The 23890-nt window shown below is 48.7% G+C and overlaps 2 protein-coding genes and 1 long non-coding RNA gene across 4 annotated transcripts; 2 read left to right on the forward strand and 1 right to left on the reverse strand.

Annotated features, from left to right (window-relative positions):
- On the reverse strand, positions 1-6773 carry SUMO2 (small ubiquitin like modifier 2). The gene is made up of 4 exons (XM_071573665.1): positions 6562-6773; positions 5149-5280; positions 2122-2193; positions 1-659 (listed from the first exon to the last, which is right to left on the reverse strand). Exons 1-4 carry the CDS (start codon positions 6580-6582, stop codon positions 597-599), a joined length of 288 nt encoding a protein of 95 aa, XP_071429766.1. The 5' UTR covers positions 6583-6773; the 3' UTR covers positions 1-596.
- A 299-nt stretch (positions 6774-7072) lies between these two features.
- On the forward strand, positions 7073-8885 carry LOC139680784 (uncharacterized). Its single transcript, XR_011699413.1, has 3 exons — positions 7073-7816; positions 7900-7955; positions 8714-8885. It is a non-coding gene; the product is annotated as an uncharacterized lncRNA (long non-coding RNA).
- A 3613-nt stretch (positions 8886-12498) lies between these two features.
- Positions 12499-23885, forward strand: NUP85 (nucleoporin 85). Of its 2 annotated transcripts, XM_071573526.1 has the most exons (19): positions 12499-12725; positions 12809-12902; positions 12981-13149; positions 13475-13545; positions 14021-14064; positions 14805-14874; positions 15774-15895; positions 16215-16349; positions 16658-16780; positions 17153-17284; positions 17686-17792; positions 18066-18149; positions 18310-18375; positions 18820-18971; positions 19063-19180; positions 20680-20780; positions 22324-22475; positions 23012-23095; positions 23661-23885. In XM_071573526.1, exons 1-19 carry the CDS (start codon positions 12693-12695, stop codon positions 23760-23762), a joined length of 1959 nt encoding a protein of 652 aa, XP_071429627.1. In that variant the 5' UTR covers positions 12499-12692; the 3' UTR covers positions 23763-23885. The 2 variants fall into 2 exon arrangements, with proteins under 2 accessions (XP_071429627.1, XP_071429626.1); XM_071573525.1 differs by having other exon boundaries at positions 12809-13149.
- Positions 23886-23890: the final 5 nt, after the last annotated feature.

The raw sequence follows: 23890 nt of genomic DNA on the forward strand, positions 1-23890 counted from the left end.
TTATTTTAAACAAGAAGTTTATTTAAACAACAAGACGCTTTACTTGAAGGGAAAACTATCTAGGATTTTTTTTCCTTTTTTTTTTTTTAAAGAGTAATTTACCCCTACTTAGACAGATTGCTCTACATGTAACAGCTACGTACAAAAAAGTTATAAAATTGCCCTTGGTTTTACAATGATAAAGAAAAACATTGAAATTATCCAATCAAACAAGGTATGCAAGGTTTTCTTTTTAAACAGTGAGAGCAAAATAACTTACTGGAATATAAAGATAAAAGTAGAAGGAGCATGCCACTAACGGAGAGAGGGGCATTTTCACAGAACCAGTTTGTTTTCCCACCCCATCTCCATTAAATGTTGATCAAAACATACCATTGGCCATTTAGTTAAAAAAAATATGCATTATGTCTGTGCACGTCACCAGTTACTTTATGTACAATAGAAGGAATAGGAAAAAAATCAGAGAGAAGAGAGAAAACTATACTGCAGTAGTCAGGATGTGGCTGAACCAAGTCTCATTTTTCTAATTGTGAAGTGTTGCCTGCGGGAGCACAGTTCTGGAGAGGAAAGGAGCAGGTTCTTTTTGTGTGTTTGTTTCAGTAAACTCCTCCTGTTTGCTGCTGGAACACATCAATTGTATCTTCATCCTCCATTTCCAACTAGAGCAGAAAAGAGAAAAAAAAGCTTTCACTCTTCTCAGATCTCTGCAGCAGGCTGGGTTGTTCTCACAGTTCCTATTTCCATGTTTACTCTTTAACCAGAGCTGCCCCACTCCCCTCCACCATCATCCCTTTGGACACTTAACCTAATGCAAAAGCAAAGAAATTCCATGAAAAAAACCCCAGCTCGTAACTGTTGTGCCAGAATGAATTTCAGTGTTAACTTCAGAGTGCACTGTGTACCTCCTGTGGAAAAGATTCCTACAATTTCACTTCTGTTGGCTGCTTTGTCACTGCACCTTTGCTCTCCTGTTCACTCCCTGTTTGTCTCAGGCCACTGCCACAATTCCAACAGCTGCTGCTGCTCAAATTGATACAGCACTGAAGCAGCAGCCTGGAATTAAGGCCTCTGCCCAAACCAATCATCTGCAAGCACAGAGAAATTGAGCACACTTTACACACAGCCATGGAAGAAACTGCCATGTGGAACAGCAAAACTTCATTAATATAATTCTCTTTTTTTCGCTGCAGTTTTTACCATCGATACTCCTGGGATGTTCATGTCACCTACTGGAAAAATCTGCACCAAGACTGAAGGAGCTGCTACAACTAATGCAGGTTTTACTTCTCAACAGTCTCAGGTGCTGCTCAGGAAATCAAACTGGTCTATGGCAGTTACCACAGCTATAAACAGACTGATCCCGAGTTTCAGCAAAAGGTGGATGGAGAGAAAAGCACCCTGGAGAGAAAAGCACCCTGGTGCCTCAATTATCAGTGTTCCAAGTTAAAAAGTTGCATAGATTGTGGCCATAAGAGAGAGGCACAGTCTTTGGAGCAACAGCTTAGAAAACTCAGACCTAAATACAAGAGTCTCTTATTTCACAACAAGTGGTTCTGAACAGCAGACAAAGCTGCATCACTGGGACAGGCTGACCAAACACAGCTTTGGGGAGCAGTACAGGAAAATACTCAACAGCCACAGTGAGCTATTCTGTTCTTGGAATCTCCTTTGTTCAACCACTTGCAGACAACCCAAACTTCACTGTGTCCATTAGTTTTATGCTGCTTCAAATTGCAAACAACAGAAAATTACTTATTGTATTACTTTTGTATTATCTCTGATAACATCCTGGCAAGCTTTATATAAAAAATAAAGCCACTGCTTCAAGAAAAACTCAATTCTTAACTTACCATCCATATCTCAGAGGTTGCCTCAGTAGTGACAGTTTCACAGACTGCACTGAGTTTTCTTACTATTACAGCAATACAGACTTTTTACTCAAAACATCAGAAAAAGTCCTGGATTCTATTTTAGTAATTCTATCCTAGTTACACCAAAACAATGGTAAAACTGAATCCAGTTCTATCACTAATACAAACATTTACACGAGTATTTTAGAGGAAACAGAAGCATCAAGTCCAGCAGCAAATTCAGACGCAGATCCTCAGTCTTGCTGTTTACCTGTGCAGGTGTGTCTGTTTCATTAATTGGCTGCCCATCGAACCGGAATCTGATTTGCCTCATTGACAACCCCTGGACAAAGAGAAGCAACACAAGGGGAAGTGAGTCTGGTGGAAAGTACTCACCAGTTTGCTCTTGAACCTATCACTGAATTCAGCACAATCATTAAAAGCCACCAAAACACAGGACAGAGTTTCTGTACTCCCCTCATGCCCTGACTTTTAGGCATTTCACTCCAAATCCCTGCAATCTGTTTCGTATTAAACATTGCACTGTGTCCAACAACTCAGAGAAGCAACAGTGCCCCCACTGACTGCAAGTTCAAACAGAGCCTTTTTTGGTACACATTATTTTGAATAATTCACTGGAAAACCAGATGCAACACTCCAGGTGACAAATGTCAAACAGTGATATTCAATACCTCTATATCTTCCCCAAAAAATAAAGGTATTCCAAAATACTTTTCCCACAAATGCAACAATATTAATCTCAGGCAGCAAAGAGTGAGAAATGAGAACTTTTAACCTCAAATTCCTATTATCAAGAAATCAATGTTTTCCTGTGCACAGATGGAATTTCCAGAAGAAAGGAATCTTCTACTTCCAGAAATTACCAAGCAGTGTGTTGCATAAGGATTCCTACCAGCCAACACTCACTTTGCTTAGCTCTTCCATCCCTGGAATACTTGTCATCCTCACCTGAGCCAACAGAGTGAAAAACAGCTTGGGAGCAACAGCCCCTTCTCCTGACAACATCAGCTCCAAAATCACCCGTGAGTTTCCAGAGGGATTTTACAGAACTCCACATTGCAAGGGAAGGTGAGTGACATTTGGGGATGTAACCAGGACTGAGGTTTGGTCTCTCCTTCCTCCCCAGTTCTATCTATTCCCTCCAGAGTATCTAAACATCCAAGAAGCCTCGTTGGGATTTGAAACTAATCCAGTGGATTGCAGGGTCGTGCTTTGGCATCTCTGAGCTGGAACAGAAACCCTGACTGAGCTTTGCAAGAGCGGATGTAACACACAAAGGAAAACAATGTAATAATTATTTCTGAGGAGCAGATTTGTCAGGAAAAATATTTTAATAAATAAGGAGTAAAGTTTTTTATTAACTTTTGTATTTCCCAGCAAAATGTCTTCAAAATGCACAACTTGGGGCTCTGTAGAGTTCACTCAGAGCATCCTCTGGCCTAAGGAAACCACGTGGCTCAGTGTCATGGCAGCAACACGTTTCTGCACAGCAACATTTGGGCTGAGCCCTTTTTTCTGACATTATGTTGCTTAAAATATGTATTTCCTATTCCCAAAGTGTTGTTTATTGCAGGTTCCTGACAGCTTTATGTGCTAAATAAATGGTAGCTGAAAACATACTGAAAAGTTTACTTTGGTGAGATTACTGCCCACAAAATACTGAGTTTATGTTCCATGGATGATTTTTTCACCACTTAAAATAATCACAAGCAGTCTCGATCTTCTAAACAGACCATTCAAGGTTTAGTTACTTCCATTTTAGGTCTGCTACACACAATAAATGATTTTCATGCTGTACCACCTCCCCAAAGTGAAATCTAAAGTCCACAGCTGAAGGATTTTAAGCCTGGGTGGACCTAATTAGGTAAATAAATACATGAATAAAACATGCATTAGAGCAACATAAAACATATTTAGAGCAAATGCTTTTAAACAAATTTTGACAAGCAATTTAAGAAATAAAATGTAAAGATAAGTCCATCTTCACAAAAATATTCTTTGGATACCTATGAGCTTAAAACTGAAACCAAGAAAAACCTCTCCCATTCTCAAGATTTACTAATTTTTTCCTCCAATTGACACCTGGGGGGGTTGATAGCTTTGGGTTTGTGTTTTCTTGGGTTTGCTTTTGTTTGTTTTTTTTAAGCAGAGCAGACATTTTGATGAGCAGTTCTAACATCTCACTGTTGCTGTTTCAAAGTAACTGAGTGTCAATGGTTACTTCTTGTTTCCCAGGACTCCAGGGACAAACAACCCCTCCTCAAACCCCCCCAGAGACAGGTACAACTGCGCTTTGTGATTGGAACAAGCAACACAGTGATTTGCAAAATGCAACAAGACTTCACGTGACTGAGGTAGGAAAAACCAGCTCACAGTTTCAAGCCTTCACTAATTTATCCCCAGAACACTCACACAAGAACATATTCACATGTTCAGTAAGAGGTGATTTTTCCTCTCTTTATTCATATCCTATTGTGGCACAGGCAAAGCCAAAGAGGTTTCACCACTCTGTATGTGAATTGCAGTTTGTTTTTCCTGGTGATGAAATATTTCATATCGATTTGACTGTATTCAACAGCATTCTTGAATATTTGTGTTTAGCAAAAACCAAACCTTTCCAAATTCTGAACACTTCTGCAGGGCTGGAACTTTTTAAAGGCAGTCATTAAAAAAAATCATGGACAGCAGAGATGGAATTTCACTTATCAAAAGCTTCACAAGAGTTCCACAGCACTGCTCTAATAGGTGTTTTTAAAACTTCCAATAGCTGCCACCACAGCAGCCAAATAGATGGGGTTTGTCCCTCAGAGGATTAATTTCCCAACTAGGCCCCAAGGGAAAAAACAAAGCTCATCAATAAATGTGCAAGAAGCTCCTTCTCAAACGAGATCCCCTCTCCATGCAGTAACACTGAGCTAATAATTCACAAGGCCATGACCAGACCAAGAAGTTACTCAGAGCTATAAAAATCCTTGATTATCACTCAACTCTCCTCTAAGTTCATCCCACACCCCCCCTTTCCACACCGGTATTTCCGAGCAGCGGTTGCCTCCCAACAGCCTCAACCTACAAATGCAGATTTCACAGATAACAACAGATCTTTATGTCACCCATTTCCTGTCACAACCCTCGCAGTCCCCCCTGCAACAGACCCTCAGGACAACACACTTCCCACAACACAATTAGTTTCTGTTAAACCTCCATCATTTTGCATATTTACATAGTTGTTAAGTGTCTTGAGCTGTCCCTGTGGACATCACCTCTCCTGAGATCGTACCTGTCGTTCACAATAGGCTTTCATTAGTTTACTAAGTGGTGTGTGCCTCTTAATCTTAAACTGCACCACAGACCCATCTTGCCCTGCCACCTTCAGATTAATGTGGTCATTGTTTTCAGTCTTCACTCCTTCCTGTGGAGGAAATAAAAAGAAAAAAAAATAACCAACACTTTTTTTAAAAGGTATGGAACAAGAAGTTAACATTTTACCAAAGTGCAACAGGTCATTAAAAAAGGAGGAAATAAAGATACTATAGATGTTTACTGACCTGAAACCTTGAATAGGAAATAAAGGTCAGGACTTTTTATTTGAAAATTTAAAGAAAAAGGCCACATACATTAAAAAACTCCCAAATCTTACTAGTATTAGCCGTTATTCTGGAGACTGGCGAAGTAGCAATGAAGAGTTACCAGGCAAGTCGTTTAACAGATTTTTAAAAAAATAGTAAGTTATTTCTATTAAGGGCACAACGATGTGCAACATCAGTGTTGCCAACGAAAGGAATGAAGTTACCTGCGTTACAACAACGATGTTACAACTACGATCTGTCTTATAACTGAGATCCCAACCAGCAGCAAGTCTCCTTCCCGATATATCTCAAACTTTTTCCTACCGGTTAAGGTACTTCTGAAGAAAAGTTTCAAGGTACTTTAAAGAACTCTATTTGAGAAGGTGACAAAACCTGAAGCGACTCGAACCTTCTCCTTCAGAAAACGTCTGGGAAACCCCCCCTAGCAGCATCGCGACCCTCCCGCTCCCATCGCGACAGAGCCTGCGGAGGAGCAGCGGGCCCCTCGTGCTGCGGCCGGGCCAGGGCAGGGCAGGGGCTCGGCTCGTTCCACCCACCCCAGCTTTGTTGTCCCCCTCCCTCCCTCCCTCCCCTGCCCGCCCGGCCCCGCCATGTGTCGCTCCCTCCGCCACTTCAAACTCGGTTTGAAAATCAGGGGTGGGGGAGGACGGGAAGAGAAAAAAAAACCACCAAAAAACCCCGCACACAACCCAAACGCAGCAGCCGCCCGGCCGCGGCCCTGGCGGTGCCCGCCGAGCGCAGGGCCCGGGGCGGCACAAAGGGCCGGGGCCGGCGGGGACCGCGTGGGCAGCGGCGGCCACGGGGATGCTGCGGCCGAGCGGCGGCGGGAGCGGGAGGAGGAGGAGGAGAAGGAGGAGGAGGAGGAGGAGGAAGGCAGCAACAACCGCCTCCAGACCTGCCTCTCTCCCCGCGGAGGGCGGGCAGGCGGCCCGGGCTCGCCCCCCCTGCCCGGGGCTCCCCGCCCGCCCCGGGAGCGGCGCCGCGGCCCCCCCGGCCCGCGCAGGAAAATGGCGCGCAAAGGCGGCGCGGGGGCCGCGGGCCGGGGTGGCCCCGCCGCAGGGCCCGAGCGCGGCGGCGGCAGCGGCGGAGCGCGCCGGCCTCACCTTGGGCTTCTCGTCGGCCATGGCGAGTCGGCGGTGCGGGGGCGGCTCGGAGCGCGCACAAAGGGGGGGGGCAGAGCCGGCCGAGCGCGGCGGAGAGAGGGAGAGAGAGGGACAGAGAGAGGGGAAGGCGGGGGGGGCCGGGAGCGCGCACGCACAGCCGCGGGGCCGCGCCTTGTCCCCGTGCGTGCGCGCCCCCGCCGCGCCCCCGCTCCCCCCCCCCCGCCGAGCGCGTTCCCGCCGCCCATTGGGCCCCGGCGCGCGGGCAGGGGGCGGGGCCGCGGCGCGGGCGGGGGGGGAGCGGGCGGGGGCGCGCGCGCTCCCGGCGGCCGTTACATAACGCGGCGGCGCGGGAGGGGCGCGCGCGCCCCCGGACCCGCTGCGTGCGCGCGCCCCCGCCCCGCCCGCGCGCCGGGCATTGTCCTCCGCAAAATGGCCGACGGGCCGCCCTCACGGCCCGCGCGCCCGCCCGGAGCGCGCCCTGTGCTCGCCCTGTGCTCGCGGGCCCCACCGTCCTGTGCCTGACCCAGTCTGGCGTCTCCTCACGCATCCCCCGCAGTGCCCCCAGCGCCTCGCACCGCTCTCCTCGCACACACACGCACCTTCCTCTCACGGCCCTTCTTGTCTCGCCCTCATCTTGGGCCTCCTCAGATCTCAAACCCGAGAGCCGCGGGGCCGCCCGCCAGAGCCCCCTCAGCGCCTCACACCGCACCGTCCACGCACACCCTGCCCATCTCCAGCCCGGCTGAATGGTGGGAGAGTCCCCGGCCCGGGGGGTGTGTGAGGAAAGACACGATGTGGCACTGCATGCCCTGCTCCGGCTGACATGGTGGTGCTGGGCCCTGGGTGGGACTCGATGGGCTCAGAAGTCTTTTCCAACCTCAATGACTGATCGCCCTCGTCTCGGCCTCATCTCGGGCCGCCTCAGATTTCCCCCACTCGTGTTCCAGGCTGTGTTAGGGATAAAGTGATGGGGCTCTGCCCTCCAACCCCTCGGGCTGCCCCATGAGGGTTTGCCCCGGGACAGGCGCAGTGTCAGCTGAAGGAACCAAGTCCTTGCCACGTCCCAAAAATGCACCTGGCTAAGCTAAATTCTGTCAAGGTTTATTCCTATTCTTCAGCAACCTGAGGGCCTGATGCAGCACCTCAGCAATTATACCACGTAAGTCAGAGGATACACCACCAATGATGTGATTTCTTCAAGTTCATTCCAGTGGAAGGCAGGAGGAAATTCTCAATAACTCCAGGGATTTCACAGGTACCCATAAAATGTTTTCAGTCCCTTTCTTTCATCAGCCTTACACTCACCACCAGCGTTTGTCAACTGTTTATCCACGTCAGGTAGATGGAAAAGAAACACCCCAAAAATGTCAATACCTCGGGGATGGATTTCCCAGGTGGGTATCAATCATTCCACATCTGTGGGAACACACACTCTGCTCCCATTTCAGAGGTGTTCCTTTCCATAATAAACTACTCAAACAGTGAAATATGGAGTGAAGAGAAACTTTGCAGAGCCCAGGCTGCAGACTCCCTTTTCACTCTCAGTTCTGCTTCCCCTCCCTCTGCCTTTGTCACGTTACTTCGCATTCCAGCTCCTCCCTTCGGAGTTCTATTGCAATTTTCTGGAAATTGAAGAGCAGTAACACCCACTGAGCAGAGGAAGGTAAAGCCAAACCTTTACCCGAGTCCACAGCTAGACAATACCACAGGCACAGCCCTACCTGAGGCAGGGAGGGTGGCCCAGGTGACAGCTGAGCTTCCACTAAACACAGCTCTGTAGGCTTTTGCCATCTCCTTGTAGTCCAGGCTCGTGTGTCCTGTAAAACTGCCCTCTGCTGCAGTACTCTGAAAGATCAAATTTGATCTAAAATTTCATAGAAGCTTTTAGTTTTAGTATTTTACTCCTTCTGAAGGGTCTTCATGAGTCAGTTCTGGAAAAATCACAGGCACTGGAAGTGCTCAGTCTGACCCAAGGAGGCAGCAGATGCTGTTTCAAATTCTGACTACAATCCAGACACTCCTTTGAGCTGTGCTCTCCCCTCCTGCCTGTGTCATTTTCCTTGATTTATCTTCAAAAGACTGTTCAAATCTCTTGATCCTGCCAGTTTTTCTGATTTTAATTACTCGTGCTATTATTTTTCTATTTATTTAGGTTTGAGGGAAGGGAGAAGCACCTGTGGTTAGAGAAGACAATGCGCTTCTGTCCAAACCCCCCTCACATGGCTGAGGTTCATCAGCCTCCTTTAATTTGAGCTCTACGAGCAATGGGCAAGTCCTTTGGACCTTCTCAAATCCATCATCATGACTAAGCAGCAGAACTACATGACAAGGAAATAAAGCACCTTAATCCCCTCTCTATTCTTCTCCCTCATCCGTGGCTTTTTTAAGCAAGATTCCAAACCCACGGGGTAGTTCCCAGAACAAAGGACAAGTGCCAATTCCCACTGGGCCTATTTTTAGAAATGATGCAACCTCACAGAGAGGTGTGAGGAGGGGCATCCCAGGGCTGATGTTCCGTGATGGGCCTGGTTTATCTTGCTCCCATCATTCCCCTCCCTCCCTGAAGATCCCTGTGCTTTGGGAGATGGGATTGAACTGGCCAAGGCCTGAGCTTGGCATGAAAGATCTGAAAGCAGGAATGGCTTCAAGTGAGACAGACATTAAGGCAGCATCACAAATAGAACAAATGTGCTAAAAAAGACAGGAAAATACTCCGGATTTTATGGGAACATGTGGGATTGCACTGCCACTGCAGGAGTGAGATGTGCTCAAAAAGGCTGCAAACTGTTTCACCAGCATTGGCCTCACCATCAATTACACAGATCCCAAATCACAGAGCAGGTTCCTACAAACCTCATCTCTCTGTGGCTTTTCTTTTCACACAGCAACAGGGGCAGCTCTGAGGAGCTGGAGCTCGGTGGGGCCGACAAGAAGCAGAGCCAACACCTGCAAAGGCCCTGCCCAGCCAGAGGCACCGGAGCGAGTGTGGGGGAGAAGCCACACTGGGAACTACAAAGGCCAGTCCTGCAGGGGCTGGGCTGCAGCAAAGGGGAGCAAAGCAAAGCTTTTTGTCCCTCTCAGCTCCTCCTCTTCAATGCACGGAGCAGAAGGGAAGTGAATGGGGAAAGCATCACAGTGAGAATTCCTGAGACATTCCAGCTCTGGGAAAAAAAATCCATGTGTTGTTTCTTAAAATATTTCCATGCTTTGTTTAATTCTTGTACAGCAGTTTTATAAGGGAGATATAGGGTGTGTTTAGATCTTGCAGAGGTCTTTGGCTTAATCCAGCAGCCTCTAGTGAAGAGGGCAGGGAATACAGGAATTCCACATACATTCCCTTCACACTGAGATTTTAAATCTTTTGTGTTTTTGTGATATTAAGGCAGCTACAGGCAGAAGGTGGATGCCCCTGCCCATCAGCAAGCATAAGCCTCCAAAAGCAACTCCAGCTCCTCCAGAACTGTGTGAGACTTTGCACTGAGTCCAAGGCAAGGACAGAAAGCAAACAGTAATTTGGAGGTGTGAATGAGTGTCTCGGCCCGACCCTGCAGGTCTGAGTGCTCTGCTCAGGCTTTGCTCTTCATTATGTCTGGCTTAGCCCTGGCAATAGAAATTACCTTTAGCCTGAGGCTCGACCTGTGTTGTGCCTTCCCTCTTCATGATGCTGCTCATTCTCCCTGTTCCACAAATAGCTTCCAATCCTCCTGTTTCACAATTTACTAACTCCTGTCCTCATCAGACATATTTTTTTCTTTTTTCTCCTGGCTGTAAAACAGCAATGCAGTTTTTCTTTGCCTTTGTCTTCCTCACTGGACCCAGAGCCTGCACTGCAAAGCCTTTTTGAGCAATATGGAGCTCCAAGCTGACATGGTCAGTCCCAGCTCTGCTTAATTACATGGACTGGACAGGCACAGAAGCCTTTTTGAGAAGTGAGCAGGAAGGTTTCCCTTCTAGATATGTGCAGAGCTCCAGCCAGTGTTCAGAAGAGGACTAAGAAATGTCAAGATTTCACATTAAAACTCACCTTTCCCAAGATGACCTCCCCAGGAAACAGCACCTTCCTCATCAAATAAGGAACATCAGGTGCTGCAGACAGGAAAAGCCACTGATGTGGCTCTTGTGAGTGAGCAAAGTGGTCTGCAGTGCCAAGAGACAAGCAGGGGAGGATCAAAGATTTCCAGTTTTTAAGTGTCTCTTGGCATAGATGGATGCTGGAGCAGAATTCACTGTCCCACTCCCAGATCCACCACCTCAGCTGTCAACACTTCTCTCTCCACGCTGAGGAAGAGAAAGTAAGACCAGTGAGGGATGGGCACTCTTTGGGGTCATCAGGCCCTGCAGTACAGGTGGTAAAGGTTGGGCACCTGCCCTTGGGCTGCAGGCAGGGCCGTGGTTCCCCACAGTGCCAGGTGTTTATTCTGGCTGGATTCTGCCAGTCCCAAGAAACTGATGTGGCTGTAGAAGCAGCACCTCACCCTTGAGGAGCAGGGGCAGGAGGCCTCTTTCTTCTGCGTTTTCATCCAGTTCTCATTTGTATTTGGAGCCATTTTAATAATGTGTGGAATGATATTTTAGATCTAGGAATTCAATAAAAAAATACAGGACCCTTACCCACAATAAAGGATGAGGTATTTAAAGCTGATGAGTCAGTTTCTCAAGCAGCTTTCTGACCAGTCAGTTCTACCCTGCAACGAGCCATTCCTCCTGACCTGAGCAGACACCACTTCCTTTTCTCAGCACGACTGGTGACACGACATGCTCTTGCCAGAGATAACTGCTGGCTTTATTTTTATTGGAAATGATGGATGCAGCAGCTGATAAGTAGAAAAGGGCAATTTCACCATGGAGTGTTGCAGCATTTGTCACACAAGGACAGCGAATGATTTACGCTATCTTGAAAAATTAATTTTTAAGTGAGCATCTCTGAAAAGCACCAGCCTGAGAGGGACTGGCTCCAGCTGTGAGGTCAGCAAGACAGCACTGCTAATATTTGTCTTAAAAAGTGTATCAGGGAACAGCTTGGTTATTGGTAGGCACTGGCAAAAGTGAGTATGGCACAGAGGTGGGAAGGGGAGCAGGAAGGGAGGAGAGGAGGTGGTTATGGTTAGTGTTTTATCACACTCAGTTCTCAAGGGATACTCAAGCTGAATACAATGGTATGTGAGCTCCCAGCATCAGCAGAAAGGATGAGGCAGCATCCAGCAGGCACCTCTGCCCCGGGGGTACAGACCTCCTCCCGGACCCTGAGCAACTGAGTAAGGCACAGGATCCTGCTCCCACAGGCAACTCACTGACCTCACAGAGCACATAACTGGTCAGATTTATTATCAATGAGATTCAGAAAGCACCACCTTCAACATCCTGGAGGCTCATCTGCCTGCACATGTTTGGTGTGCATAATGACATAGGAGAAACTGGTTATTACACGGCAATCAGACAATGGAGTGAGTGACAACGCCGTGCAGTGACCAAGCACTGGGACAGACTGCCCAGAGGGTGTGGAGTCTCCCTGGAGATACCCCAGAACCATCTGGGTGCAATCCTGTGCCTGAGCAGGGAGGTGGGACCAGATGACCCACTGTGCTGCCCTCCAACCTCACCCATCCTGCGACTCTGTGAACACTGACTGCCCAGCTGACCACTGCACTGCGCACCGGGGCCAGCACCACACCCACAAAGTCCATCCTGGCAAGGAAATGAGATAAATGGCAATGGGGCAGCATCCATCCATCCATCCATCCATCCATCCATCCATCCATCCATCCATCCATCCATCCATCCATCCATCCATCCATCCATCCCTTCCCCGATTCCCCCTCTCCCCACAGGGATGCTCAGCTGCCCCGGGCCAGACTCATCGGTCGCGGGGACGCGGCTCGGGCGGGAGCGGGCGCGGGGCGGAGCGGGGCCGGTCCCGCCCCGGCGGGGCCTCGGCTGCGGGCGGTGCTTCCGGGGCGAGCGGTGGCGCCTGCCCCGGGCGGGTGTGCGTGCCCGGTGTCCGTGCCCGGTGTCGCCCCCGGTGTCGCTCCCGGGTGTGCCCCGTGCCGGGCGGCGGGGCTGGGGCGCGGGGCGGGCGCGGGGCGCGCAGGCGGCGGCGCGGGCGGCCCGGCGGGGCCTGCGGGAACGGCGCGATGGAGGAGCTGGACGCGGAGCCGCCGCTCGTGGTGCGGGGCCGGCCGGCCGGGCGTGCGGGGCGGGATCGGGTGCGGTATCGAGGGCGCGCTGACGCGCTGCTGTCCCCCCACAGGTGGTGCCGGGCGCGGACCCGGCGGCTCGGCAGCTCTGCTTCGCCTGGGGCCCCGCCGAGGTGCTGGTGTGCGAGACCCGCTTCGGCCGCGCAGGTGGGTCCCGGTCCAGTCCCGTCCCGGTCCCGGTCCCGGTCCCGTCCCGGTGCCCGGGCGCTGACTGCTCTGTTGCAGACGCAGACACCGCGAGGGGCGCGCCCGGCTCGTCCCGCGTGTTCGTGGTGCGCAGGGATCAGGACATCTACATCCAGACCCTGCGGAAACTCTTCAACGAGTCGCACGGGATCTTCATGGGGCTGCAGCGCAGCGAGGAGGAGCTGGCGGGGAAGTCGCGGAAGGCGCAGTGAGTGTTTGGGGCACCCGCTGCTCCTTCCCAGCCCGGGGCTCACAAATGCCTCCAGCGAGGGATGTGACACTGGCCAGGCCGCTCTGACCAGCTCTGTAATCAATGCTCGTTTGGGGGTGATGTTCAAAACAAAGCCCTGATCCTTCCAATAACAACGCTGACAAGTCTTTGCCAGTGTACAGTGTGGCACAGCCTGGCCGATTCCAGCGGGATCAACCCACATTTGGGAGCCTCTGCTGTTGCAGAGAGACTTGCAAGGCTTTAGTGAGCAGAGACTAAACTCCAGCTGCTTTCTCCAGCCAAAGCTTTCTGTGTTTGGCAGGTTGGTTCAAGTGAGTAAAAACTACCGGTCGGTGATCAGAGCCTGCATGGAGGACATGCACCAGGCAGCTGGTAAGTTGGTTTGTTCTGCTGCTGCAAGAAAAGGGAACAGTAGTTGGGATTATAAAAGTAGCATTTCCGTGGTAAGTTACTCCTACTACTGTACAACAGCCTGTGTAGGTTTCAGTAATTCTCAAGACTCCACTTTCATGCCAGAGATTTAAAAGTTAGTTTGTAAATCTGGTCAGAGTTTACTTTTTCCCAACTATCTTTTAACTGATTTTTGGGGGACTTTTCATATCTTGAGCTGCAGTTTTATGGGAAACTGAATCCAGTTTAATAGCTTGCTCCGCAAAAAGTGGGAGATGTTACTGTAGCTGTACCAAGATTTGCACAGGATTTATAAAAAAAGTTTACAAAGTTTTATACAAAAGCTCATTTAGGTCTGTGCTTGATGAGTAATCAGGTATTACTGTCTTTATTTATGAGCCCAGAAGGGGTTGTCAAAAGTAAATATGTTGCTCTTTGACTTCTCTTGTTTCCTCAGTTTCAGCTCGGGACCCTGCCCTGCATGGCCAGTACAGCACTCAGGTAACTTGCACTGTGGTCACTGCTGGTGGATTCACTGGGACATCAGGCACTTTAGATTCAACTCTAGCTTTGTGCAGTAGATGCAGTTCATGACCAAGAATAAATGGAAAGAAATAGTTCCCATACTTCTGGAACAACAAAGACCCCCAACACCACAATTCACTGCCATGTCTTACATATTTAGTGTTACAGGTGTGATGTTTTCTTGTCATCTCAAAGCTGACTGACCAGAATTTTCAGAGTTGCCTGTCTGAACTGTCACCTCTCAAACACTCATATTCCAGTCAGCTGCATCTGAGCCTCATGGCAAGCTCTGGGTGTCCCCTGTGAGCTGTCAGACACCACAGCAGTGTCTGGGAAGAGCAGAGTGCTCGCAGCAGTTTTGTCCTTAGCTGCAGTGATGTTGCTCCACTGGCTTTCCTTTCTTCTCTGTGTTATTAATCTTAGAAGTGCAAAAAGGCCCAAAATAGCACCAGCTGGTGTTGCCCACTGGTGCCTGATTATTGCTGCATTTCAGAACACAGACAGCATCGATACTTTCTGAGCTGAGCTGAATGTGTGTGTGGAGAAGTCATGGCCTGTGTCTGTGTCTCAATTTCTATCTCTGAAATGTCAGTATGATATTTTCTCTGTACAGACTGAGCTTAACTGATTGCTATGGACAGCAGATGCCTTTGTGTCGTTAAAAACCCCCACTGGAATAATGACAAACTCTGAAATCTGGCCCTGCTTTTCCTCAGGTTTCCATTCTCTCTGCGATGGAGCTGATCTGGAACCTGTGTGAGATACTGTTTGTTGAAGCAGCTGCAGGTGAGCAGTGAACTGTCCTGGTGTTAAGACTGAAGGGTTTTTTGTTTGCATATTTATTTGTTTAAAATGTATTTAGCATCCATTTTGTCATAGTGTAATACATTTTAGAGAGATTCTGAGTGTCAATAAGCCTTTTAATACTCTTCTTTCTGCCTCTGTTAGCTGCCATCTTCATATTGAATTATATCAAGCTCTTAGATTTGTCTTTGCTGTTCTCCTTCCTGTGATTTAAATGTCTGTTTTACAAAAAGGGAGTGAAGAAGAGGGATATCAAAAATTGTTGCAAATTTATTTGATTTCTAAGCATAAATGCACCTTTAAGCATCAAATATATCAATGCCAGCTGATGCTTACACAGCTCTGATACAACTCCCTTAACTTGAGGATGCCATTTTTGAAGTAATTTTTTTATGCCAGCATTTTAAAGTAATACATTTTTTTCAGGAAATCAGATTATGCAGACAGATATGGTACTTGCACAGCCCTGGAATTCAAGGGAGATTCACAAATTATAGATTACTTATTCTGAAGAAAAGCTAATCATCTAATGCCAAATTTCTTCCTCATATTAATAATAATGATGATACAATAAACAGAAATGCTCAGTTTGTCTTCTGGCATTGCAAGGTTTATGATCTGAGACGCCTTTTATTTCTTCAAGTAACTGGTTGGGGTTTCCTGCAGGACCTTGTTGCTGTCTCTAGAATTTGGCAGAGGGAAACCTGTGAGCAGCTGGGGGCTCCTACAGCCTGGATGTCCAGCAGCTCTGCAGCCTGGGTGTGGGGGGCAGAAATCCAATCAGTGAACCTCATCTAATGATGTCAGACTGTTGAGGCTTGTGAGAGAGCAGTTTGGGAACAAACAGGTGGGAACTGACCGGGGGAGGTGTCTGCCCACAGCTGGGCCCCTCCTGCTGCGCCTGCTGGACTGGGTGCGGCTGCACGTGTGTGATGTGGACAGCATGGTCCGGGAGGTGCTGAGCAGTGAGAACCCATCCAAGCACGAGCTCTTCTGGAACGTGGTGAGTATCCCCGTGTGCTTTGCTTCCTCTTCCCTGCTGACACCAGGATGTGCCTCACAAGCCAGGGCACTGCTGCTCTCTGCCCACACAGGTTTGCAGATGAGGCCATTCTGAAGATCTTCCTGCTTCTCATTCCGATCCCCCTTCCCGTTTCATGACCCATAGAGTCCAGACTTACTCTGTGTATTTGAATTAGCAGTTTAAGCATTTTAACTCCACTTCACTTGCCTAAATCCCAGCTGGAATTCCCCCCCAGGTGCCCTCCCGGGGTGTGCCGTGGCCTTGCCCAGCTCGGTGCTCACGGGTGTGGTTCTTGCAGGTGGATGTGTTTGTGCTCCAAGGCCGAATGGACGAAGCACGGCACTTGCTCTCCAAGGAAGCCACTGCCAATCCCACATCAATGAACATGTACAAAATCTTGGATGACTTGATGAAGAAGATGCCTATGCCCAGTGTATGTACAAAGCAGACTTTTCATGCTTTTCATTGGGAAAAGAGCCTTCTCTGATGTGTCCCCTGTAACAGATTATTCCCCATTAGAACATCTTGCTCTTACTCCTTTAGTAACAATATTTGTGTTGTTGAATTGCCAAAAGACCCAACAATTCAGGTAAAAACCTGTTAGGTGACAAACCAACATAAAAAGATCATGGGCAGCTCCATGTTTAGCTCTTTATCAGGAACGACTGTGAGTTCAGCCCAGGTGCCTGTCTGTGACTTGACTTGGTGTTTCCTTCATCTTGTATCTTGCCCTCTGTTCAGCTTGGCAACACCCAGACACTGACTGAGCTGGAGCTGAAATGGCAGCACTGGCATGAGGAATGTCAGCGGTTCCTACAGGATGGGACTTTTGCTTCCAATCCCCACATGGAGTCCATCTGCAAGGTGTGTTTTTGCTGGGAAAGAGGGAAACTGTGGACAGGTGCTGGATCTATCCTTGTGGATTTCAGGAGCCCTGTGTAGCCATAAGTAACCTGAATAAGCTGGATGATCTGTCCATTAAATCAGGAGATTTCAGGCCAGTCTCCTGTCCTGTGTGATGGTTTGGAACAGACCTGGCAAGCCTGGACAGATCAGTGTCTCCTCCTGTGCAAGGCCATAAGGGCAATTAGGAAACTGGGCTCTGAGAAGGATATTAATTTAATTTTGATCAAATCTTCACCTTTGCAAAAGAGAAGTAATGCCTCTGGACAGTTACAGTGGAGCTGTGTACAGTGCTGAATCTGCAGAATCACTCCTGTGTTTTTATCCCATCAGATCCTGCTGGGAGATGAGGATGCCATCCTGGAGAAGAAGGAACTCATGACCACGTGGTACCACTTTCTGGTTACCCGGCTCCTGTATTCCCACCCCACTGTGAGGCCAATGGAGCTGCGGTTCTACGCACAGGTAGGAAACAGAACCACCTTTATGTTCTCCAGTTCCATGCACACAAGAGTCAGTGCACTGAGTAAAGAATTTTGGGAGGGTTGAACTCTTACAGCAACTCCATCCCTGTAAGATGTTGCCTGGAGTTTGTAAGAGGACTGGGAGACTGATAAAGTTGACAAGTAATTGTTGAAGACCCACTTTTCAGTGTCTAATGTTGCCAGTCTTGTTCCTGTAAATTGTTCTTCAGTTTTCTTACGCTCAAATGAGGAAAAAAATCTTTTTTGTTACTGTATTGGGTCTCTCTGACATGTTATTTCCCGTAAAATAACCAAAATTAGGCTGCTACATCCAAACAGATACCTTGCTTTTACCATCCCACAAATTCTGCGTTTATCATGTCTTGTCATCTCATTCCACAGTCGAGCATGGACCTGTTCCTGGGTGGAGAGAGCAGCCCCGAGCCTCTAGACATGATTTTAATGGCAGCCTTTGAGTTTGAGATGCATCAAGTGATCAAGGAATGCAGGTTGTTAAGGTTTTTTGTTCTCTAGTTCTGCAGTATTGTTTGTATGTGTTTGGGGTGGGGGATATGGGTACAGCCCACCTGCTCCTCCTTGCAAAGAATTTAGCAAAACCAGGTGGAGCTGGCAGCAATTAGATGTATTCCATTAGGTCTGGGACATTGCAGTGACATTGTAGTGTAACAGGGCTGTGTATGGGTCAGAAATGCCTGTGGAAAACTGACACGTTCCCTGGCAGTGGTAGGCTCAGTTTTGTCTTTCTTTTGCTTCAAACACAGCATTGTCCTGAGCAACTGGTGGTTTGTGGCTCACCTGACTGACCTGCTGGATCACTGCAAACTCCTCCAGTCTCACAATCTTTAGTAAGTATTTATTTGCATTGATGATTTGGATTAAGCTGATTGAGGCAGCTCCTGAGAAAACACGCTGCAGGAATTAAAAGTACTTGTGAAATAAAGTCAGCAGGTTTTTCTAATGAGATGCAAATGATAATGTGTGTTTCTTTTCTCTCTTTCCCCCCAGTTTTGGTTCAAATATGCGTGAATTCCTCCTGCTGGAATACGCCTCAGGACTCTTCTCCCATCACAGGTAGAAACTTTTGTTTTATTAATCAAAGGACAGACTAACAGCAAGGCAGCCAAACCAAAGAACTGTGTGTTCATGAAGTAAAAAGGCAAAGAAGTCACTGTTAGAATTCCAGCAGAGGTGTCCCTAAGGGATCCTACAGGACTGGCAGTTTTCCTTTCCTGAATGAAGGAACAGCTGTCTGAGAGAGACCAGGGCAGTCACTCCTGCTCTGGGCAGTGACTTGCACTGAAGCACTTAAGAGCTGCAGGTATTCCAAAGCTGTGGTATTCCAGAGTTACATAGGCAGCTGGCATTTGGTGGAAAGGAAAAGCCATTTCAAGTGAGAATAGACAGTTAATCAGAGCTAAGAGTTGTTCCTGCAGACTCGGATTTTTCTTGGGGCTTTACTGTGGTGCTGATTGGAGGTTTGTGTGCTTGGAGTGGTGCTGATTTTCCCCTCTCCAGCCTGTGGCAGCTGGGGGTCGATTACTTCGACCACTGCCCGGAGTTCGGGCGGGTGTACCTGGAGCTGCACATGGAGCGCATCCCCCTCAGCACGGAGCAGAAGGCGCTGAAGGTGCTGCGGATCTGCGAGCAGCGGCAGATGCACGAGCAAGGTGAGGGGTGGTCAGTCTCACTGCTCTGCCGGGGCACGAGTGAACCTGCTGGAACTAACCCTGTCCCTCCCGCCCCGTGTCTGCCCCCCAGTGCGCAGCGTCTGCAAGATCATGGCCATGAAGGCCCTGCGGAACAACCGCCTGGGCTCGGCCCTGTCCTGGAGCATCCGCGCCAAGGACGCGGCGTTTGCCACGCTCATCTCGGACCGGTGAGCTGGGCACAGCAGCCCCCAACTTCTGTTTATTTTTATGGGTACAAGTTATTCTAGAAGCAAAGGCTGCAGCAAAGCCAGTTTCCCTGAATGAATTGAAGCCTGGCATAGTTCACTCACTAGGAAGGCAAACTTTACAGTACAAACTTAGTCCAAGCTGCAGTTCCCCAAAAAGGAAAGATTCAGAGCAGACAGAGGTGCAGATTTTTAGGAGGACAAACACTCCCATCAATCCTCACCAAAAACTCTAAAACTTTTCCTCCTGCCTTGCACAGAGCAGCCCTTTTGGGAGAGGGCAGATCCCACTGCCACCTGTTCCATACTAAGATGACAGAGCAAAAGAGCAGAGCAATATATGGGCTTTTCTGGGGAACAGGGTGAGACGGACCATTTGTCACAGAGCAGAGATTATCAAGTAACCTGCTTCAATATTTCCTTATGCTCCAGCACCATTGTCACTTGCTGTGATAGAGCTGTTTGATGGGCTGGACAGTGACCAAGGGCACTGGTTTGGGTGGAGGATAATTCCCATCTGTGCTTCATTGAGCACATTATTTGTAACCAGGCACGTTCCCCACACAACCTCCAAACAGGTCAGTGGGAGTCACATAGGTCACCATTTCTGCTAAAAATCTCACCCCACAATTACATTTGCAATAAGGAGTAAAGTTTCATTGTTTCCCTGGTTTGCATGAGCTTGTCATGATTCCTGACCCTGCAGGGCTGGGAGGGCTGTTATGGAAGTGAGGAGGATGCTGACACTTAGCTCAGGCCTCGACAAAAGCTCTGGCAACTCTCTTTATGGCTTTTAATATCCAGCAACCCATGTCAGGTGGGTTTGCCAATAGGAAATAGGCAGGTACCAATCTCTGCATTGATAGAGTTGTACTTAAAAAATGACAGCCTGGGGAGGTGACCAGGCAACACTCTTGTCTTTAGCAGTGGGAAAAGGGGTAAGAGATTGCTGGTCTGAGGTTTGGTTTGAGCTTTTTTTTTTTTTCATTTGTTCTTTGAGGGAGTGGGAATTGTTATATTTCCTTCAACAGAAGGTGAAAAAAATGATCACAGGAAGCAGCTCTGCAAAAAGCAGCATAATGAAGGCTGTGACAAAACAGATGAAAAGCTTTTAGTATTGTTTTTGTTCCTGCTGCTTATCAACTTTTTCACACACCAGCAAAATAGAGTTTTTGTTACATCTGGGAGTGTTATTTATGCATCCTCCAGCCTCAGCTTCCTGGAGCCTTCCCTCACTGGCTCCTTTTAAAGAACAGATCCCAACTACCACAAGATGCAGGACAATAAATGAAGTGTCTGTTAAATGTACGTTACAGCAGTTCATTGGCTGCTTCCAGGGAATGTTTGGTGGCTTCTGAAACCCTCACAGGAGATCAGTTAAGGTGGAACTCAGGTTCTCCGGGGAGGGATTAGGAGATACAGAATGGATGTGGATGATGTTCTCCCCTCTAAGCTTTCACTGTGTTCCACTTTCTCCCCAGGTTCCTTAAGGACTATTGTGAAAGGGGGTGTTTCTCTGACTTGGACCTGATTGACAATTTGGGACCGTCCATGCTGCTCAGTGACAGGCTGACATTCCTTGGTGAGAACTGCCTACAGTTTCCTTACTGGTCTGTAACATAGAACATAGTGAACTCCATGGAATTCTCTGGATTATCCTTTCCTCCATATCTGGCTACATCCTGGTTTAGTGATGAGGGGCAAGCAAATGGGGACTGTATTTGGGATGCAGCTGTGGCAGGGGATGGCACTGAGCACTGCCCTCCCAGCAGGGACCTGCTCTGAGCAGGACAGCCCCGAGTCCCAACACTCCTGACTCCTTAGTCATTTCCCACACTGTATCACTACCTAGAGAGGCTCTAAAATACTAACAAAGGCTCCCTGGAATACCTTAGGGAGGGTTCCTTGGGAAACTGAAACACTGGTTTAAGTTACATTGACAATGTGATAATTTTACTAAGTTCTCCAAAATCTCCACAGTGTGGGTTCAACGTGCCAGTCTCAAGCTCCCTGGAACAGGGGCCCTCCCTGCCCTCTCACTGCAGCTGCTGTGCCTCCAGCTCGTTTCCCTCACGTGCCACAGCTTCCTCCTCCTGCCTGGCACAGTGCAGGCTCTGCTAACCTGCCCCTCTGCCTGCAGCTGCTCTGTGGCCTTTGATTCATGGACCAAAACAGGAAATTGAGCTAAAATGCCCCTTTTCTCTGGTGGTGTGGCAGTTAACAAGCCCAGTTACAGAATCTGACAGGAATTTGGAATAGCTCTTGGCATTGGACTGACTCCCCTCTGCCTGACACCAGCATTACAGGAAGGGTGATCCCAAGTTTGGTCTGCTCCCACTTGGTCCCAGCTTGCAAAACTAGAACTGCATTTCAGCTAAACAGGACTTACAAAATTGGTAGTCCCTCATCTCTGTATGCCCAATGTAATGTCAGTGACTGTCAGCCCCACAGAAATTATTCCCCTTTCTGCTCTTTATAAACAATCCTGAAAGACCTGAAAATACTTCTGCCTGCTTTTCCTTTGGAGTTTTTAGAAGCATCAGGTGAGTCTTTGCTGGACAGCTTTCCCTGGGCTCTACCTTGAGCTCAGGCATTAGTCAGAGGTGAATCTGAGCAGGAATCATCAACTTCCACTAGTTTGACAGTTTAGTGGCTACAAAGCTGCAGAATGAACTCCCCTTCATCCTCAGCCACTTCTCACGTGCTGGATATTTATCTCACTAATTCTTAGCAAAAGCAGAACTTTCCCTAGTAACAAAGATCCCAGTTTCCATTTAAGTAACCAGGAAGACAATGCAGCCTTTCAGACCTGATATTCTGTAGTATCAAAAAGGAACATTCTCTCTGCTCTCTTAAGCCACTGGGGCTTTGCTGCCCTGCAGACACTGAACAGGCTGCAAACCCTGAGCCTCACCAAGCACAGCAGCAGGTTTGGGTGCTCTGTGGTCACCTTTGTCCGTGCACCACCTTCCTGTTCCTGACCTGGCTGCTTTGGGCTCGGGTATTTCAGCTGGGGGTGGCTCTGCCTCAGAGCAAAGGGACCTTCTCCCTTTCGTGGGAGCAAAGGGACCTCCCGCTGCCCCACAGCCCCTGAGCCGGTCCCCTCCTCACCCCCTGGCACACAGGGAAGTACCGGGAGTTCCACCGACTGTACGGGGAGAAGCGTTTCGCGGAGGCGGCGCGGCTGCTGCTGACGCTGATGACGGCGCACATCGCCCCCTGCTCCTTCTGGATGACGCTGCTCACGGACGCGCTGCCGCTGCTCGAGCAGAAGGAGGTGAGGCCACTGCTCCTCCCACCGGGAGTCCCCCACGCCCCTTCCTTCTCCTTGAAAAGGGATCTCAAGGTGGGGACCCCTTCCTACCCCACTGCAAGAGCTGTCTGTGGCAGTTCCAAGTGTCCATCCCACCAGTGGGAGCACACAGGACACAGGAAGGGATAATCAACTCTTACCTCTGTTCCCTGCTTTTAGAACAGCAGTGGGATTGATCTGTGCTGGCCACTTAAGCACATGCTGCATCCAGCTCCTTCGGGTACTTGGCCTGAAGATTTGGCCACTGTGCTTCCCTCTTCTAATCCAATTTTTGTTTTAAGATCTATCAAAAGGACAATTCAGCAATTACAGACCCAGAGCTGACCCTGCTTGGCACAGGTGGCACATCCAGCCCAAATTATCCTTTGATCCTGCAACTGAAAGGGTCAGAATGGATCCGTGGGAGTGTGACAGCATTCTCTTCCTCCACACTGCACTTTCCCAGACTGTGTGATGTCCTTAAACTGGATCATTTTCAGTAAATACTTTAATTTCCACAGATCATATTTTCAGCAGAACAGACTTACGAGCTGATGCGATGCCTGGAAGACCTGACAGGGAATACGGACAAGCAGAAATTCCAGGTAGCTCCAGTTTTGAGGACAACTGGATAACGAATGGGGGGCCTGGGGGTGCTCTGCATTTATATTCCCACATGAGGGCAGAAGAGAGGGACAGCCCAAGCCATGGAAACTGGCACGGGGTGTTCAAGGGCAGCCAAACCAGCCATCATCAAGAGAGCTTGAAGTATTCTCAAACCCAGTGCAGGAGAGCTCCCACTCCTTGTGTTCTGTTGGTTTGGATTAGACTGTGATGCTTTTCCAAGATAAATAATTGCAAATTACACGGGCAATGAAAAGCTGAGTTGCTGCCATGCAGCAGCTCCAGCTCTGAGTGTCCAGGCAGCAACAGGGAGCCATTTGCTGCACATGCAAATCCCTGCAGCTGCCAGGGAGTGAAAAGGCTTGGCACTGCTGTCTTGGGTTGAGCAACAAAGTATGAAATGCAGCTTTTGCTGTTCTCAGGAGTCCCTGTTAACAGGGACTCTCCCTCTTAGGGACCTGCATCACTTTCCAAACCCAGGGAGTGCCCCAGTGCCCAGCTCGTTCCTGTGTGCAGTGCTCTAACCCAAGCTCTGCTCCCTTCCAGGAGGATGATGTTGAGACCACCAAAGTGGAAATGCTGAGACTTGCTCTGGCACGAAATCTTGCACGAGTCATTGTCAAAGAAGGCACCATGGAAGGGTCCTGAAGATGGCACGATGTGATCTTCCTCTGGTCTTACTGTACATAAACTGACTTTTTCTAAGAATGAATGTCTTTTTTGCAGATTGCTTGGTCATTTTTGTTTTTCATAAACAGAACTTTACATGGACTTTT

The sequence above is a fragment of the Pithys albifrons genome, chromosome 19, assembly GCF_047495875.1.
Source record: "Pithys albifrons albifrons isolate INPA30051 chromosome 19, PitAlb_v1, whole genome shotgun sequence".
Classification (NCBI taxonomy): Eukaryota; Metazoa; Chordata; class Aves; order Passeriformes; family Thamnophilidae; genus Pithys; species Pithys albifrons.